The 20929-nt window shown below is 42.3% G+C and overlaps 1 protein-coding gene across 4 annotated transcripts in view; it reads left to right on the top strand.

Moving 5' to 3' along the window:
- Positions 1-20929, top strand: part of EXOC6 (exocyst complex component 6) — a 300123-nt gene that overhangs the window by 92775 nt on the left and 186419 nt on the right. For all 4 annotated transcript variants that reach the window (XM_069753785.1, XM_069753783.1, XM_069753784.1 and 1 more), the window contains exons 3-8: positions 4470-4517; positions 4621-4711; positions 8469-8514; positions 15390-15594; positions 16130-16285; positions 17339-17407. In XM_069753785.1, coding sequence (XP_069609886.1) covers positions 4470-4517; positions 4621-4711; positions 8469-8514; positions 15390-15594; positions 16130-16285; positions 17339-17407 — 615 coding nt within the window. The remainder of the gene's footprint in view (positions 1-4469; positions 4518-4620; positions 4712-8468; positions 8515-15389; positions 15595-16129; positions 16286-17338; positions 17408-20929) is intronic.

Here is a 20929-nt window from a genome sequence, read left to right as displayed (position 1 = left end):
AATAGGAAACTTAGTCTTACTCACCTACCAGCAGTGTCGGCCTGGCGGTGCCAAGGGACCACCAGTAACATCAACTCCGGGGCCCCACTTTTTAGCTACATGCAAATATGACTTTATCCTCATTCATAAAATTCTATATCAATAAAAGGGGTTGATTGTTAAATTAATAAGATGCTGAATATGGTGAATCAAGTGTAGTGTGCCAAGTACTGCTCGTATAAGAGAGTGGTGGCTCACTCCTGCACATCGGCCCACCGGAGGATTCTCCTGTTATCCTGTTGGCCAGTCCCAGCCTGCCTGCAAGTGCCCACCTGGCTCCAGCTCAGGCCACTTTGTGGTTTGATCAGAGATTGGATCGGTGATGTCATGTTCAACAAGTCGCAGCCAATGATTGACTGCAGCGGACTAGTGACTTTGAGTAGTCATCGAAAAACATCCGCTGTTCAAGTCACTGGACCGCTGCAACAATCCTAAGGCTTGTGGAAAGGTGACCTTCATGCTTCCGGCCTCTGTGCCGACTATTGAGCGGCCTGTGCTGGATCCAGGTGAGTGCCGGTAGGAGATCATGGCTGTGTTTGGTATTTTTTCCATATTCAGTCCCCTATTTTACTCAGACAGCTCTTTTAATATACCTGTCAGGTCAAACTGATGGAACCCAATCACTACTGTTAGCAGTATGGGTGTAGATTTATCTCATCTGATAAGGTATTTATGTGCCAAACTAATGCTGAAATGTAATTTTTCCTGCAGCGTAGCACATGATAATGAACTTCCTGGTCATGATTGACAGTCTGTATAATGACTTACTATAATGAGCATTATTATTATTATTATTTATATAGCACCATTAATTCCATGGTGCTGTACATGAGAAAGGGGTTACATACAGAGTTATGGATATCGTTTACAGTAAAAAAAAAATTTTACAATGACAGACTGGTACAGAGGGGAGAGGACCCTGTCCTTGCGGACTTACATTTCACGGGATAATGGGGAAGAGACAGAAGGTCGGGGGTGCAGCAGTTCTGGTGATGGTGAGGTGGCAGCTCTGGTGGTGGTGAGGAGGCAGCTCTGCTGTGGTCAGGCGACATGGTTATTGTAGGCTGTAGGCTTTCCTGAAGAGATGGGTTTTCAGGTTCCGTCTTAAGGATCTGAGGGTGGTGGATAATCGGATGTGTTGAGGTGTGGAATTCCAGAGGATGGGGGATATTCAGGAGAAATCTTGGAGGCGGTTGTGTGAGGAACGAATAAGTGTGGAGGAGAGTTGGAGTTCTTGGGAGGATCGAAGATTACATGAGGGAAGATATTGGGAGATTAGTTCAGAGATATAGGGAGAGGACAGGTTGTGGATGGTTTTGTAGATCAGTGTTTGAACTGGATTCGTTGGGGAATTGGGAGAAAGTGGAGGGATTTGCAGAGGGGAGAAGCAGGGGAGTAGCGAGGAGAGAGGTGGATTAGTCGGGCAGCAGAGTTGAGGACAGATTGGAGTGATGCAAGAGAGTTAGTGGGGAGGCCACAGAGGAGGGTGTTGCAGTAATCGAGGCGGGAGATGATGAGGGCATGCACAAGAGTTTTAGTAGATTGTGGGCTGAGGAAGGGACGGATTCTGGCAATATTTTTGAGTTGGAGGCGAGAGGAGGTGCCAAGAGTTTGGACATGCGGTTTGAAGGACAGGGCAGAGTCGAGAGTTACCCCGAGGTAGCGGATTTCAGGTGTGGGACAGAGCGTGATGCCTTTTACCATAATAGACAGATCAGGTAGGGGGATACGCAAGATGGGGGAAAGATGATGAGTTCTGTTTTGTCTACATTGAGTTTTAGGAAGCGAGAGGTGAAGAAGGAGGATATGACTGATAGACACTCCAGAATTCTGGACAGCAGAGAGGTGACATCTGGGCCAGAGAGGTAGATCTGAGTGTCGTCTTGATGCCTACACTAATATGCATTGTTTTTGTCAAAGCGATGCTGTTGCTCTTCAAGAGTCTCAATTGCCCTTTGTTGTCTTTGCCGTTGTGCCTTTGCTTTCCTTTCATTGTTATTGGCGTACTTTTTAGGAGGAGCCATGTTGGCGTTGATATTTGCTTTTTAAAGGGGTTTTCCCACGAACGAAAGTTCATTTTAAAAATTGACTGTGCCTGACCGTGTACAGAGCTTACCACATTTCCTGGGCAGGGGAGGAAGCAAAAAATAATACTGACATTACAGCAGGGGATCAGAGTGGATTCATTTTTTGAGGTAAAATATTTCACTGACTATTTTTAAAAAATATTTTACCTCACAAAATGTATCCTCTGTGATCTCCTGCTGTAATGTCAGTATTGTCTTTTGCTTCCTCCCCTGCCCAGGAGCTGTGGTATGTTCCGTACACGGTCAGGCACAGACAATTTTTAAAATGAACTTTTGTTCGTGGGAAAACCCCTTTAAAAAGCAAATATCAACGCCAACATGGCTCCTCCTAAAAAGTACGCCAATAACAATGAAAGGAAAGCAAAGGCACAACGGCAAAGACAACAAAGGGCAATTGAGACTCTTGAAGAGCAACAGCATCGCTTTGACAAAAACAATGCATATTAGTGTAGGCATCAAGCACATGAGTCCCCTGATACAAAAGTCATTAGATTATCACAGGATGCCATTAGGCAACAACAGTGCCGCATGCCTGCCCCCATCGTGACATTACGCCCTCCCGATGCGATAGCATCGGGCCTCCATCTAGTTCATGATAATCGCAGATTAAAGAATAACCGTTGTTTTAATCATTTTTTTCCCCTCCATAAATAGTCATAAGAAACTTTGTAATTTATCTTACCAGATAAATCTACATCTTTTTCTCCTGAGCCGATGATTAATTTCGAAAGTTTTCAATTCACAGGTTAAAGTTTCAGTGACTACAGATTTTCCCATTTCTGTAATAGATGACAATTGCTGCTCATAAAGGTCTATGGAGAGGGGTGGGATAAGGAGGAGCAGAATGCGTGAGTCTGCCTCTAGCTCTTCCCTTCTCATAGACCTTTATGAGCAGCAACTGTCATCTCCTTTCCCAATAATGGGAAAATGTGATGATTTTACCCTTTAAATTGAGAATGACATATCATTCCAGGAGGATGAAAAGTGAAAAGAAATATTATCTTCCCTTGTACTATTGATTTATGAAAAAACTGAATACAACGGCAATTATTTCGGCTGAAGGAAGTGCTGTCACTCCATGAAACCATTTGGCGGTCTGTACCCTGAGGACAATTAAAGCCTTGGGTAAATTTTCACTGCTCTCATGCCTCCACATGAGTAGCCTCAATCTGTGTTTTGTCCGTGAATACTGTGATCCTCATTAGCTCACTGTCTTCTTCACATTGCCGAGGCCATACAGCGTGCGTAGTACGTACGTGCACTTGACTCCTGCGTCATTGGCACCTGGACAGCAATAGCTAATAAGTCTTTTCCGCACTTTCTCAGAAAGTCGCTTTGTGTTGCAGGTGCACCGACGCGATTTAGAGGGGGTTTTATGCCAACACACAAAAACATTCTTTCAACTTTTAATTCCTCTCCAGCAACTCCTGCCAAATTACCCTCGTACCCCCTTTGGGATGGAGCTAGAATTTTCAATTACGTGTGGGATATCACTATTAATTGTTCTTCGCATTTAGCTTTGGGAAGATTACGCTTTAATTTTCGAGAAAAGTGTCGGGGTTTCAGACAGAGGTCACACTGTACCCAACCCCTTTTAGCTCCCTTTACACTTCTGCCGAACGAAATCTGCCCAGCAGACAGGTCGAGCGCAGTTCAGCTGAGCTTTTTTACGATTTGGAAGACCATTATATAAATGATATTCAGATAACAGGGGACAAAACGCGGCATCAATGAGGTCATTGAACATCTTTGTTGCGAAATTAATGAGATTTTCAATCAAGCCCAATGCGCTTCCTTATTATGATGACCTAATGAGTCCGCTCAATATGTGGGAAAGTAGGAGGTCGCGCTCTTCCTGCACCTGCGGCATGGAAAATCTTGCTGGGGTTTGTAGATTTCCACTTTTGATGTGAATCAACCACCCAGTGTTTGCATTCAGCAAAGTATGAATGTTTAATTACAAGAGAAATGCCATTGCCATCTCCTGCGGACAATGAATGGAGCATAGACCTCATTGAGGTTATCAAAAAGGGACCAGTGGCCAATTGGGTCAATGATTTGAATTGTTTGACAGACCCGGAGGAACAAATAAAGTTCAAAAAGCCCAAGTAAATTTGAGAAGTTTGCCACAGAATCTGTTAGTACGAACTGCCATAAGTAATTAAAGTTAACAAAAGCTCGTTGTGATCGAAAGTTCAAGTTCAAGCTGTAGAGTTAATTTGAATTTGCCCGGTTTTGTTCGAAACCTCTCATGAATCATGATCTGATTACAAGGGTGAGCAGTTACATTAGGGCACTATTTTGCTTATTTCTTAATAACAAAGGCAAAATCATTTCTTTAAGGTCCAAGTTACCGATACCAACCGACGATTTCAAGAAGCAGGGAAGGAGGTAAGAGAAAAAGGTCTTGCGAGCAAAACTATTTTTTTCAAATTTTCCTATCTAAGTCAAAAATTTTACCAAAATTTGGATCCATTTCTTTCATTTTAAAAAGGTCATTGCTAAGACTGAGGAGACCATTCGGTGCAGGACACAACAAAGAAATATTGCAACTGTAGTTGACAAATTACAACTGTGCCTTCCGGGTGAGTTTTCTATTAAATTTTGGTAATTAAAAATTTTACTACTTGATTTTAGTCTTTTCGCTTGCCAGCTAGCTTTACTATAATTTGACAGATGGTTTTGCATGAGTGAAATTCTGTTGCATTTGGACTATTATCAGGATAACGATGTACGTTTACCGTGACCCTTTTTTACTTTGAGAAGTTTTTGAGCCTGCTTCAATCACTAAAATAGTACTTTGTTGTGAGTCCCGATCCCAGGGTTCATCTCAGTCAGTCCTCTTTGGCTCGGTTGCCTGACTCAAGCTGGCCATTGACATAAAATAATTGTTGGCTGGAAGAGCTTTTGACCAACAATTATAGTCAATTACGACAATTTCCCCATTAACTTGCTTGTTTTCCTTGGCCGAACGCGCATGTTGACGTTATAGAGTGCGGTCAGATAAGTGACTGCCAGATGCCTCTGTCACCATCTATGTTGTGAGAAACAGTAAGAAGGGGTGAAAAGTGCTGCTGGGGTCTGGCAGCGTCGTGTTCTTCCCTCCCTGTTAATAAACAAGCATGGCCAATCTGTATGTATTTGGGGCAATCAGGAGAAACGGCCAACATCTAGGTCATGTGTATGGCCGACTTAAAGGGGGTTGTCCGCCAAGGAAAAAAAAGTTCTTGAAATGAGTATATAATTGGCTAATCCCTTTCACATTTTTTTCCCTATTATTTTGGAAATTTCTCTCTTCGTGCAACTCGCTCCCATGTATGAGGCGGGATGGCAGCCTCTATAAATTCTGCTGGCATGGCTCTCTTTCCTCGTGGTTGTCTGTTCCATATTCTTGCTAACACGCACAGAGCTGCATTCCTCGCTCACACGCTCACCCAGAGCAGCGCATTCGGTGTCCGGCTACTACACAGCGGCACGTAGCATCCGCGATGATGCAGTATAAGGGGGCACATGAAGGAAGCCAGGTCTATGGATTCCGGCTACTACACAGCGGCACGTAGCATCCGCGATGGTGCAGTATAAGGGGGCACATGAAAGAAGCCAGGTCTATCGATTCCGGCTACTACACAGCGGCACGTAGCATCCGCGATGATGCAGTATAAGGGGGCACATGAAGGAAGCCAGGTCTATGGATTCCGGCTACTACACAGCGGCACGTAGCATCCGCGATGATGCAGTATAAGGGGGCACATGAAGGAAGCCAGGTCTATGGATTCCGGCTACTACACAGCGGCACGTAGCATCCGCGATGGTGCAGTATAAGGGGGCACATGAAGGAAGCCAGGTCTATCGATTCCGGCTACTACACAGCGGCACGTAGCATCCGCGATGGTGCAGTTTAAGGGGGCACATGAAAGAAGCCAGGTCTATCGATTCCGGCTACTACACAGCGGCACGTAGCATCCGCGATGATGCAGTATAAGGGGGCACATGAAGGAAGCCAGGTCTATGGATTCCGGCTACTACACAGCGGCACGTAGCATCCGCGATGATGCAGTATAAAGGGGGCACATGAAGGAAGCCAGGTCTATGGATTCCGGCTACTACACAGCGGCACGTAGCATCCGCGATGGTGCAGTATAAGGGGGCACATGAAAGAAGCCAGGTCACGCAAAATGGGGGAACGATTGGAGAGAGCGCAGTGGCTGTCGGGACCGTTACTATCACGGCCGAACTAGTGAATGCAGAGCGATGTCAAAAGTGCTGTATTAAAAAATGCAATATTGGTAAGAGCTTTATCTTTTGATCTTAGATCTTAGCTTTTGTTTGGGTTTTTTTGTTTTGTTTTGTTTTTTGTCTGCCTGGAATCCTCTTTTTAATTTTAAAGCAAGTCGATAATAAAAGCCGAAAAATCTAACATGGCAGATCTACTTTTGCCACGTTATTTGTGGCACAGAATTGTGCCGAATCTCTGAATTGGCCTTTAAACCTTTTGAAAGATATAGGAATGTATTTGTGGATTTGGAGGGCGATAAAGTACGTGATAAAGTAATAAACTATTTTACACCACCTGTAAGCCACTCGGCGCGTTTCGATCTCTCGCAGTCCCGGGATTACAGTTCACGTTGACAGGCGTTGGATTCATTTGAGCGTTGTGCAGTCGCCATGTGGCACTGAAGCTCTCATGTAATGCCAAATTGCTTATTATGTTGCGCATTATATAGAAGATATAATAAAACAGCCAGGACAGCATAAGGGTCTGTGTAAGCAGCCAATCGGCAGCACTAAACAACTGTCAGTCAACTACTTGTTTGCTGATCGGCAGTCATTTAATATCCTGTTTACACAGGCGGATGAAGCTTCAGATGCACACTGAACCAGATGGCTCAGTGTGTATAGGCTGTCAATGTTCTCGGCAGCACAAGTCGTGTTTACAAAGAATGATGCGCTGCCGAGAACGATGATCTTCTCCACAGCACAAATCGTTTCACCCAGCGAATCGTAAAACAAGCGTTCCTAGAAATGCTCTTTCCTGATAATTATGTAGTGTAAATGCACCTTAAGATGAATCTTTATATAAGGTGCTAGCGGGTAAAATTAGCAATTTATACTGAAGACTGCAGAGATGGATTACTACAAGTCCTGCATCTCTCAGGGCAGAGCTGGCTTAGTCATTTGTTAATTCAAAGGACCCTGTCAGGTGAGATAATGCTACTGACCTGCAGATATGGGGCTAATATGCAGGTTAATAGCATTAGGAAGGTGCCCAGACGCTGTGCTGAAAATATAGACTCGGGAGATAATAAACTTTATTTCTCCTTGGAGCCGCCGGCTTTCAGTTATGCAGGCGTGCCAGCACAGCTGCAGTTATCGCTCACCACACCATAAGTCGGGGTTGTAAGCACATCCTGGCACTTTTACTGCCTGATGGCTCTGCACGTATGCCCTGCCGAGCCGACTGTCAGTCAGTGACGGGGTGTTTACAGCCACCTCTCACAGGATAGTGAGCGATGTCTGTAGTTGTGCTGGCACACCTGCATAACTGAAAGCCGGCGGCTCTCAGAAGATAATGAACTGTATATCTCCCTGGGGCCTCCAGCTTTCAGTTAAGCAGGTGTGCCAGTACTTTCAGTGCTGTGGCTGGGCATCATTCTAATGCTGTTAACCTGCAGATTTAACCTTTCTCTGCAGGTTATTAGCATTATCTGACCTGACAAAAATCTGAGCTTTAATAGTGAGTACTGGAATGAATGAATGAATGAATAGATGCTCGAGAGCTGTCACAAGATCTAAAAGGAACATGTCAGGAGATTCATGCTGCCCGACCCTCAGGCAACATGAATCAGAGCCTGGGTGTGCGATTGACACCAGGTATATTTTGAAATGTGACCAAGGGACAAAGGCAAAGACCTGATTAGTCCGATGACTTCTCCGGCTGGCTTCTCCCCCTCCTTTGTCCAGTTGAGCAGGATGAATCTAATGTCAGGTTCCCTTTAATGTTGATGAGGCTATAGGATATAGTGTTACATAAAACGTTAAAAAAATGTTATCTAAATAAACAGTATTGCTGATGGACTAAACTTTTATACAGGAGCTGCACTTCTGGCAAGGACACTTTAGATATCACTTATGCTGCTTGATCGTAGGGATTCTGTGTTGTCTAATATGATGTATTGGGAGGTAATCTGGTTGGGCATTTGGGGGGTCTTTTACATTTTGACTATGATATATTCCTATAATACATAGTACCATTATTATATATCTATTTTTTCTCAATCTTTATTAAAGTTGTAGATATTAAATTACTATTTTTCTAATTGCTTCTCTTTTCCATCTCTTCAGCCTTAGAAATGTACAGCAAACTAAAGGAACAAATGAGTGGAAAAAGGTAAGCTTAATTCCAATATATAAGCCATTAGGATTGTACATCTTTGGGGGCATTTTTTTTGTACTTAAATAAACTCATATAATCGTGGCAAAATATACCGTAAGTTGTACACAACTGTAAAAATTGATGAGGTCAGTCACATATATAATTAGTACAATTCGTGTGTAGCTTACTGTACATGTATTTTATTACTAAATAAATTATTTTCTGAAAAAAAATTGCATGAGATCCTCTGAAATGTTATTAACCAGCAGAGGGAAAGCAGACAGCTGGGGTCAGATGTTTATAATCTGGGATGGGATAATACCCATGGAGCTTCCCAGGCCATTAATATCATCTCACAGCTGTATACTAAGTCTTTCCTGGTTATTAAAATGGGGGGGACCCTACCACCCCCCAAAAAAAGACATAGAGTCCCCCTATAATTAATAGCCAGCAAAGGCTAGGCAGACAGCTGTGGGCTGTTATTAATAGCCTGGGGAGGGGCCATGAATATCTGCCCTGTTCCAAACTTAAAACATCAGTTCTCATCCACCCCAGAAATGGCACATCCATAAGATGTGCCAAATCTGGCACTTAGCCTAGCTCTTCCCACTTACAGTGGTGCGGTGGCAAGTGGGGTGACATTTGGGGGTTCATTTCACCTTTGTATTGTCAGTTGACATCAAGTCCAGAGGTTAGTAATGGAGAGGCATGTATAAGACATCCCGAGAATAAAGTCCTTTATTTGAACAAATGACACAGACTCCTTTATTGACTCTAAATTAAACCATATTCACATTATTGCCCAGTCCACTGAAGCCAATGCCCCCTGTAAATGAATTAATATGATAAAACAACCATATTCCTCACCTGTCCGAAGTGAAGATGACTTGATGACTTTGAGAGCAATTACTGATGCGACTGCTCTCCAGGACAGCCGGCTACACACTGACACAGGAGGTAATCGCTCCTGCAGTGTGTAGCGCCGGTGTTTCTCGCGCTGTCACAGGAAGTCTGCAAAAAGGCACCACGTGCACACAGCCTTACACTCCCCAAATGGCGCTGAAGCCACATGTCCGCTGTTTATATGGAGAGGGACATGTGACTTTGGCAGCCAATGACACAAGCCCTTGTGTCTGGATGTTGTGTATGGTTTCTGCGCCCTGTTTGGCTACCGGAATCTCCACACATTAAGTTAATAAAAAATAATAATAATAAGAGTCTGCCCCTCATCAAAGACGTCCCCCTGCTCATCATACACCACCACTATCCTATTTAAAGTCCTAACAAAAGCGTTAGTGGAAACTCGATCATTTACCGAACTTTGGCAATTTCAAGGAAAATGCTCATGAAACCGAACACGATTCCGAATGAGCTACGTTTGTGCCAAATTTGAGATTGGCAAACGTTCTCCGAGCAAGTTCCCCCAAGTTCTCTACTGCTAACCACTGAGCCGCCGTGCTGGTTTTACAACATAATTCTGGTATAAAACAGCTTAATAAGTCGCAATGTTTTTGTGCAACACCAATCTGCAAACATTAGTTACATGAATTCCGCTATTGATAAATACTTAAGAACGTGAGGTTCTTAGTGCACATTTTGATCAAAGTAATTGAGCCCATCGACCAGGATGGTAAATGCACATGGTAGGTGGAGGCCTTCTTCGAATTTTGCATGTGGATCCTAGAATTTCCATTTACACCTCTGTATACATGATTGACGTCACTACTATAGTATCACGGATAAAGGCCAGAGAGTTTGCCATTCTCCTTCCCCTGAGTAGCCTAGCCCTTGATACAAGACTGGCCCTCAGCCATGCTCATTTACTCTCTTCTCCCATATATCTGATTATGACAGGGAACAGATGCTGCATATAAATAGCGCAATTTGTCAAAAGTGTAATGAAGTCTTCCGGAAAACAATTTTTTAGTTAAACAGCATGAAATGTAATGAAAATATAATCATAAGAGAGAGAATATTATCCCTTAATTTTTTATACCATCTAAAACAATTTAAGGAGCGACAATAAATGGGATCCTTGGGGAGCGCGGTTGGAAGAGAGGAATAATGATCTCTTCCTCGTTCATTAATATCTACTTAATCTATCATAACACATTAGAAATGAATTTACCAGCCAGACTCTTGACCTTGAATGTGTCCTGTACAGATACAGACACCGGCAGTATTTCTTCCACGTACCCATTTATATCACTTCTCGGCACCTTCCGTGTCTTATGTCGCTTCACGCTGAAATTCAGGAATAGTTGAGTGTTGTATCTAATTTATATAGATGGGGATTGGCCCACGATTAGCATTTTTCACCTCTGCACGTGTATGTTTGGTAGGGGTCTAACTGGTGGGACCCCACCGATTCTGAGCATGGAGGTCCCACGTTCCCTGGGTGAATAGAGCGTAGTAGTGCGTCCCCGCAACCAGTACTGTATTCACGGTCTATGGGGACGGTGGTTGGGCATGCAGAGCATTGAGAGTTGGTGGACCATTGCGGACTCGCATTTAGGCCTTGTTCACATTATATAGTGAGCCTTCCATCAGGGGTGTACATCGGGAGGATTGCTGACATACAACAGCACACTACCACGTATCCCGCAATATAACATACAGTGGCATATGTCGCCATGCAGCTCTCTCTCTCTCTATAGCAAAACCTCCGAGCACAGGTTCAATATAATGCTTCTGTATATACACATCTGTCTGACCTGTCTGGTCACAATACACATCCACCCACCGGCCTTCCTGTGCTGATACCTAAACTATACAAGGGAAGGAAGTGGGGGAAGAAATAGTGCATGGGAAGAGGATACAACCCACATATAACCATATATGGACAGCTACCATATATGGACAAGTACCATATATGGACAAGTACCATATATGGACAGTTACCATATATGGACAGCTACCATATATGGACAGTTACCATATATGGACAGCTACCATGTATGGACAATTACCATATATGGACAATTACCATACATGGACAATTACCATACATGGACAGCTACCATATAGGGACCGTTACTATATATGAACACATCATATATGGACATTAACCATATATGGACATTTACCATATATGGACAGCTACCATATATGGACAGTTACCATATATGAATACTTATATATGGACATTAACCATATATAGACACTTATATGTGGACAGTTACTATATATGAACACATTATATATGGACATTAACCATATATGGATAGTTACCATGCATGGACAGTTACCATATATGGACAGCTACCATATAGGGACAGATACCATATATGGACAGATACATATATGGACAGTTACCATAGATGGACAGATACCATATATGGCCAGTTACCATATAGGGACATTTACCATATATGGACAGCTACCATATATGGATAGCTACCATATATGGACAGTTACCATATATGAACACTTATCATATATGGACATTAGCCATATATAGACACTTACCATATGTGGACAGTTACTATATATGAACACATCATATATGGACAGTTACCATATAGGGACAGTTACCATGCATGGACAGTTATCATATATGGACAGCTACCATATAGGGACAGATACCATATAGGGACAGATACCATATATGGACAGATACCATATATGAACAGTTACCATATATGGACAGTTATGTCACTTTAGCCTCCCTGCGGAATAAACGACTGTATATTCGCTCATCCGAGAAAATTATGCAAATCACACTCCAATCAAACACTGATCAGAACATGATCACGGTGTGATCCGAATCTCTCGGATGTGGAGAAGATGGGACAAAATTGTTTTCCTTCTTTTCCATTCTGTTAGTCCGTGGAAATTGGACTGCATTCTAAAGTCATCCGAGTGCAGTCCAATGTTTTCCATGGACTCATTGACTTGCATCAGATCAAACTTGCAGCAATTTTTCCTCGGACCGGCGTGGTCTCAGAAAAAAATCTGACATTTGCACAACCCCATAGCATAATATTGGTCCAAGTACGATCCGATGTTTTGACTGATTGCACCCGGACCAAAATGACGCTCGCCTGACCTGCCCTAAGGATAAGCCATCCGTTTTAAATGGCCGGTTAACCACTTTAAGAAAAAAAAACTCAAGCGAGAAGACAAAAAATTATCCTGCTCTTCCCCAGCCGCTCTCCATGCATTTATTAAACATAAGGAACATTGAAAAAATAATTAATTGATTAGTAATTTCAATGGAAAAGTCCAATTTCTACAAAACTTTCCCTTTCGCTTTTTTTTTTTCATTATAAATTTACTGTACAGTTGATCGAATGAGGCGGATTATAAGATGTCGATGTGTTTTGTAGCTGAAAAATTCTAAAAAAAAAAATAAAAATATTTGCGTTTTAGCTGAAAAAAGAAAAGGGAAAAAAAAATATATTGGATGTTAGCGAGGAATTTATATATCTCCAAATGCGTTAGCACCAAGGCTACACAATGTACGACAATGACTAATTGTATCAAATGTCAAATGCGAACGATACAACATAAATCTTGACCTGCAAATGACCTACAAATTAAAAAAGACTCAAAGCTCCCATCCGAGCAGATGTTGAAAGGGCAAGGCCTTGAGCTGGAGATATATATAATTAGCAAGGGGCTCAAGAATGGGTTTAAGTTGGATTATGCTAATTCTGATTTCAGTAACAGCATTGAAAAAGCCTTCCAGATGAACCAACAGTGTTGTGATAAGCTGATTTGTATAATTTGAATAAAACCGTTTATATGATTTTAATGCCGTTATGGAATTATCTCCCGAGAGGTCACGCCATGTAGAGCCGCTCTTTTGAAAATTGGATGAAAGAGTCTTGAAACTCATCTGTGACATTCTAATTTACGGCTTACACCGACCTACAGATTCACACGTTCACTGACCACGTTATTTATTTTAACGTCTTGCCAGTTTGATCCTATTAACCGCAACCGCTGCTCCGTGCCCAAGAAAATAGCATTTGCATTGAAATATTTGTGTTTTCTTTTCTTTCTTTTTTTTTTTATTAGCTTTTTGGTTTTTCATTTTACATATGTTTGAATAACCCAGGGACGAGCGTATGGTTTAAACTAAAACTTTGGAATTTTCTAACTTTTAGAGGATTTACAATAAAGTATGATGGGCTTTCATAGCGTAGACTAGTTGTGACCAAATAGTAGCTTGTGACCTACCGGTAGACCCTATAGTGTGTCCCGTAGACTTCGTTCATAGGCAAATGGCGCCTGTTGACTTCTTAAACGGGTTATTCTGGCTTGGGTTTCAAGCAGGGCTGTGGAGTCGTAGAGTTGGAGTCGGAGCCCATTTTGGTGGAGTCGGTGTGAAGGAAATTGAGGAATCAGAGGTTTGGCTTACCAACTCCACAGCCCTAGCAGGGCTGTGAAGTCAGAGTCTCGGGAGTCGGAGCCCATTTTGGTGGAGCTGGAGTCGGAGTCAGTGTCATGGAAATTGTGGAGTCGGAGGTTTGGCTTACCAACTCTACAGCCCTGGTTTCAAGTCTGTAGTCACTCTGTGTGATTGCACACTTGTGACTCTTCAGGATTCTCAAGTATCGATGCAGGCAGGCACGTGACTGCAAATATGTAATTTGTATACCTGCAGTCACATGCCGACTAGACTTGCATGGCTTCGCTCAATACACTTGAACTGAACACGTCTAGTCGGAATGTGGTCTGAAATATGCAAACTGCATACTTGCAGTCACATGACCGCCTGCTCCCGGTTTCGGCATCGGGAAATCCTGATAGAGTGCACTGTACACGCCGTGAAGACTCACAAGTCTGCAGTCATATAGAGTGACTACAGACTTGAACCCGAGCCTGGAAAAGCACTTTAAAGGGGTTATCCACTTCTTTTATGTTGATGACAAATGATAAGGATATCAGATCTATGGGGATGTAACAGTTGGCACTTCCACATATCAGCGGTGCCGGATTTTATCAGTTGTGGAGTGGAACAGCTCCATCGACTGTATAGTGGCAGAAGTGGGGTACTGCAAATCCACTCCTCTTCAGTTGAATACGGGCATATGTGCAATACCCGGTCGTGGCCACTATCAGATGACAGAGCTGTGAAGTGTAACTCCACAACTGATAACAGGAGAACACTTGATCGGCAGGTGTTGTAACCCCATCGATCTGATATTGATGACCTATCTGAAGGATAAATCGTCAGTATAAAAGACCCAGACAACGCCATTAAAGAAGTGAGAAACTAGCACCTTTGTCGGTTTGTGTTCTAGTTTTTTAGGGGAAAAGTTTGTGTTATGTGAAATTCACGATCTTGGAGAAGAACAGCAGCTAAGTCATATATGAAGAAGACGTAGGTGGGATATGCATTGGATTAATGTTGGTCAAGCCCACCAACCATGTAGTGTGTATGGGTAGTTGCGGACTTTCCCGCTAACAGTGTCTGATAGAAAAGGGTGGGCTGTTGGATTTCAGTATGCTCTATCCTTCTGTTCTCAGGGAGATCAGCCATCACTATTGAGAACACATGCGCTTTGCAGTGACATAACCTACAGGGCTAGCATGAGAATTTGCACTTTCCTTACATTTTTAGTAGTGACCCCTCCATTTGAACTCCAGTAATTCCGAGAATGGGGCTCCATTAGAATGAAGAGGTGGCTCGGTGTGCTTCCTAATTTTCCATTCATTGTCTATGAGGCGGCTGGAGGTGTCCAAATGCTGCATTCATCCATCTCTGACAGTCACATAGACAGTGAATGGAACCTGTCGGCAGGACAGGTTTTAGATTGGGTAAGTCTGACTTTGGAGGCCTCCTCTGATGATGGGCATGTCTCTCTTCATCGAGAGTGCATTCATCATTTTCCGCCACTCCCAACCTCTCACATCGACGTTGTGCCTCTTCTCATACACAGGTATTATTCTGCTCTAAAGACCATGGAACAACTTGAACATGTTTATCTCCCCAAAGTGTCCCAGTATCGTTTCTGCCAGATAATGGCGGAGAATCTTCCAAAGTTACGAGAAGAAATTAAGGAGATCTCCATGTCTGGCCTCAAAGACTTTCTGGAAAGTATCAGGAAACATTCAGACAAAATTGGAGAGACGGCGATGAAACAGGTAGGTTTTATTTCGTTTCTTGCAATTTTGTCCACGTGAAGCTCTTTGAGAGCACATAACCTTCTACTTAAAGGGATCGTTACAAATATATTATCAGGGACACAGATGGAGTAAAAATAAAATCGGGCGTGCTCACCGGCTGTGTCCGCAGTGGGTCCCAGTGCCGGCTGCTACTGTGGTCTGCATGGGAATCGGAACCGATGAGAGTTCCTGTGATTGGCTGTAACGTCATCAGAGATCATCCAATGAACTGTCTTTTCAGTCACCTTCAGCCAATCACAGGCCTCCGACCGACAGAAGAAAACTGATGTCTTCACTTCCAGTGCCGGATAGCCCCTTGATTTTTCTGCAGGAGTCCGTAGACAACCACCTGTTGGGGCAACAAAATGTTGACCAGTATCACAATTTCGGACCTATCTGGGTATCTAATGTTCAGCACAAAACATGTAATGTTTTTGCCTTTTCTTTTGCTATAGTGTAATGAAGAATGCTATTTTTTTTATACATAATATATTTTTGTTTCCTCCAACAACAGGCACAGCAACAGAAAACCTTTCATGCTGCTCTGCACAGACAGACCAACGTCGCCTACAAAAATCCCATGTACATCATAAATGGTCATTCTATGGACGGGGAGGATGGGGTTACACCAAAAAGTCTAATGGTGGAAGATGAAGATACAGAGGAAGAGGTATTTCTATTTACTAAATTTACTAAGCCTCTTGGAATAGGACTGACCGGCACTGTAACGAAGATCATTGGGGTCCCAACAGTCAGTCATATGACTCCGATATCTCATCGGTGTCTCTAATGAAAAAAAACTCTTTTTTGGATCTTTATATTGCACAAACAATGCAAATAGTTATACACATTAGCAGAAAAACTGATCTGTGTGTGAATGAAGCCATTTGACGTCTCAGTTCAAGTCTACAAAGCCAGCCCCCTTCTCTGATGCATAGAAAGCGAAGGGGGCTGGCTTGACTAATAAGTAGTCAGTCAATCATCGCGATACACTGCTCCGATGCCAATACAGAAAAAGGCTCAGGAAAATGCTAGCTCCCGCTCAACGGAGAAAGCTCCACTGCCGCACTGCCTTACATAAATCTGTAGTTGTTCTGGCACAGGACATTAGGATAAATTACACAGTACACTCCTGTCTTCTTACATCCTTTATGGAAGATTATTTTCAGTTCACAGAAAGCCTCTTTATTTTACGATTTTATGATGACTTTGCCGTATGGAAGGCAGAAACACTAATAGTGAGACCCAAACTACACTCTTGCCTATGAGAGGATTTTCATTACTATTCTTCAGAGGCATAATGTACTATATTATACAAATACGTGACTATGCTAGTACATTAAAATTGTAAAAGGTTAAAAGTAAGTGGTGGTGTTTTTTTAATTTTTTTTTTAGCGAAAATAACATGTTTACGAAAACACAAACTTAAAAAAAAACGACAAAAAATGTCACTGGTGCCATCTTTACTGCTTAATACACTGGTTAGATGAACAGGGGACTCACAATTATGGAAAAGCCCTCGTAAACCTGGAGCTGGCCATGATGTAGGGATTAAAGTGAATTCATGTTACGGTCATCTGAACTTGACATTGTCCTACATACTTTCGGAAAAACCATTTATGAATATTATTTCGGGTCACAAAGAGTATTTATATCACTTCTGAATTCATGAAACCAAATGTTGAGTCCATGTTCACATGTGAGAATGCCGTACTTTCTACAGGTCCTCAGTGTCCAGGATTTGGTAGACTTTACTCCCGTTTATCGGTGTCTGCACATCTATACAGTTTTGGTGAGTGGAACTTTCTGTACCTGAAATATATCTGCTTTATAATGATGAAATTAATGATCTTCACTTCCTCATTTGCCGACCAGCGTTGCTTTCTTCTATCTATAATGTGTTTAAATCTAAAACCTGATTTAACCACTTCATTATTATTGTGAAGAACATATCATTCACACTGTTCGGGGAGTCATGTGGCAGTGATATCTCTAGCTCTACAGCATTTACGCCTGGGGTTGTTATATGGGCGCAGTGTCTGGTGTTATTATATGATGTAACAAAACCAGGTAGGACAGGGTTAAACCCAAGTTGCACTGCAGGTCTTAGTTAGATGCACCTGGCGAGCATTGAATAAGAATCAGGAAATGGGTTCGCCTAGTGTCAGTCTGCTGGAGTGTGTTGGAGCTGGTGAGTGACCAGCCAAAAGGTGAGCTGTATCTGGGGGAGAAAAGAGTCTCTCTCTGAATGGAGACTGCACGGGTCAGCTAGGAAAGCTGGGGAGTCTGTGTGTTGGAGTTGCAGGGTAACATTTGCAAGTTGCAGGCTGTGTGCATGGAGATGAACACTTCTGAGCTGCTGGAGCTCAAGCTGAAGAGAATGCCGAGCATTCTAGGACCATGCCTCTTCTGTGTATAAAGTTTGGTTCCGGAGAAAGGATTGTAATCTGTTTGGGTGAGAAGAGGCTCAGAGTGGCCAGAAGAGGCTATTTTGGTTTAGAATCCTTTGGAGTTTTATGAAAGCACCTCTGCAGCCAAATAATAGAAACCGGCGCAAGACCCGGGCAGAGTAAGTAAAGCTCTGTTTGTTTCTTTTACACCTCATTGACCCTCTGGGCAAAAGTTTTTTGAAAGTTGACAACTCTTATAATTATCACAGACCCCAGTTGATATTTTTCTAACATTTGTTACTGTCGGTATGGCATGAACTCTTTTTATTCCAATGACAGTTTTATCGCTCGTTGTTCATCAATAAAGAACAAAATTGACCTTTTAGTTGTCGTTTTATTGTACTACAACTAAGCGAAAACCACCATCTTCCCTCTTAATAGTCTCCCTGCGCTCCTCAATTGAGATTCTCGTGATTAGTCCTGGATCTTCCCGAGCACAGTAAATCTTCTCAGACCTGTTTCCCTGTAATAAAATTTTTATAGTTGTGTCATAATGATAAAGAATTCCAGTTTTAGGAGGGAAATGCAAATTTCTAATGCAGAACCTGTAACGTTTGACTGCTGTGATATAGTGTGTCATGGCAGAGGAAAGCGAACACTATGCAGTGAAATTGTACAAATCAAGTACGTGTCCGGGGATGATGTACAAGGTGTAAATCTCCGACCTGTCGTAGTACTTTGTTGTAGAATGCAAACTTAAGAGAAGGAGCTATTCAGAGCGTAAGAAATGTTGTACAAACAATATGGTAGGAAAGTTGGAGGAAGTATTTTCAGCTTATTTTTTGCCCTCTTGGAGCACTGCACAATGGAGCATTACTATTGGCATTGTGATCTTCCATCTTGTATTTACAGATGCAATCAAATTATTTAACTCCATTTCCAATAAACCAGTGTAAGAAGGTGTCAGTAAAAGTGGGTGACAGCGTGTTGACACCGAGGAGGCTGGCCTCAGTGATGTAAATCCCGAGAACTCTGTACCACTAACAGTAGATTACTGAATAGTTTTGTTTAAGTGGATTTTTGGGTCCGGGATTTAGGAACGACCAAAAGAGCTTGGGTGGGGAAGGCCGCTCCTGTGCTCCAGTCCACGTCTTCCCTGAATAGATGTGTGTTTGTTGGTGAAAACATTTAAAACTGCTTGAGCTGTTACTGCCTGCAATCTCAAGATTGGAGAGACTGTCACAATTACTTTGTTGTATTGTGCTGAAGAAAGGACTGTTTATGTTCATTTGTGCTGAAGAAAGGCAGCTTTCATTTGGAGCTATAAAGTTTATGAAGGACAATAAACTTTATTTTGTTTTGATATTACGGCCCTCTGCCTGTGAGTATCTAGCGACTACCAGAGAGCTGAACCCCTACACCAATCAAACAAATACAATCTAATTCCTTCCCGACTTGGGCGATTTTCCGTTTTTTATTTTTTTTCAGTTTTTCCTCTCCTTCTTGCAAGGGCCATAACTTTTTCATTTTTTCATGTAGATAGTCATCTGAGGGCTTTTTTTCTGCGGGAAAAGTTGTAGTTTTGAATGGCATTCTTCATTTTGCTATTCAACGTACTTGCAAACAGGAAACAAAATCTGACTGTGGGGAAATTGGGAAAAAAATGCAATTCAGCAATTATTATTATTATTTTTTTTTTACAGCTTTACTTGTGCGGTAAAAATGACCTGGTAGCCTGATTCTCCAAATCAGTCTTATTGTGGCAGTATGAAATGTGTATTTTTGGGCATTCATAGGAGTACTGTCATGACAGGCAATCCATTGGCGCCCCATGATTGCTTTATGGTGGGGAGGACGATGGGGCCATGCACTGTAAATGCGGCTGTCACAGAATGTTGCCTTCTTCAAGATGGGTAACTGTGACGACTACTCCAGAATTTTCCAGGACTTCTTTAGAAAATTGAATGTTCCTAGAGATACACTTGGAAGCCGAGTGACATAATTCCATGTCAATATAAAACCTACAAAGAGCAACAACATGGAGCAATGAAGGAAACTCCCATGAAAACTAAATATAATTTTATTGAAACGTGATTATAAAATCTCAAATAAAATAATGAAAGGTCAGAAAGGAGAATTACAAAAACGAGGGGACAGTTGTTATTTCAATAATATATGATTGGGGTATAATTAGTGATGAGAGAACGTGCTGGGATAAGGTTTTATCTGAGCATGCTCAGGTGATAATCAAGTGTCTTCGGCGTGCTCGAAAAATATGTTGCATGTCTCGCGGCTGTTCGAAAGTTGCAACACATGCAGGGATTGCATAACAAACAGGCAGCAAGATTTGGCAGTAGGGACTGAGATGCATCCTGAGAGTGCAGTGAGTGACAATGATGGGAAGTTAAACCAGATTTACACCCCGCAGGACACAGCCATTGAGCCCAGACTGGTGTGTACACCATCAAACCACCAGCTAGAAGAGCCTTTACACAAGTCCACCAGAGAAGAAAATATTAATTTACCTAATACACTCTAGACCACCAATCATTAACTCCTTATTTTACATTAGTCCACCAGGGAACTATTTACAGCAATGGCCGAAAGTGTTGGCACCCTTGAAATTGTTCCAGAAAATGAAGTATTTGTCCCAGAAAATTAGTACAATTGCACGTTTTGTTATACACATGCTTATATCACTCAGTCTTATTTGACTCAGTCTTTGCATTGTGAGAATAGAGAACAGAAAGAGGAAAAGAGAACTTTTTGAGGACTTGACAACCAAAATTGTTGAAAAATGTCGACAATCTCAAAGTTACAAGTCTATCTTGATGGACAAGATCTTGATGTTCCATTTTCCACGGTGCACAACATGATCAAGAAGTTTACAACTCATGGCACTGTAGCTAATCTCCCCGGATGTG

This window comes from Ranitomeya imitator, chromosome 2 (genome assembly GCF_032444005.1).
Source record: "Ranitomeya imitator isolate aRanImi1 chromosome 2, aRanImi1.pri, whole genome shotgun sequence".
NCBI classification, from domain to species: domain Eukaryota; kingdom Metazoa; phylum Chordata; class Amphibia; order Anura; family Dendrobatidae; genus Ranitomeya; species Ranitomeya imitator.
This window is presented reverse-complemented; position numbering and strand designations above follow the sequence as displayed.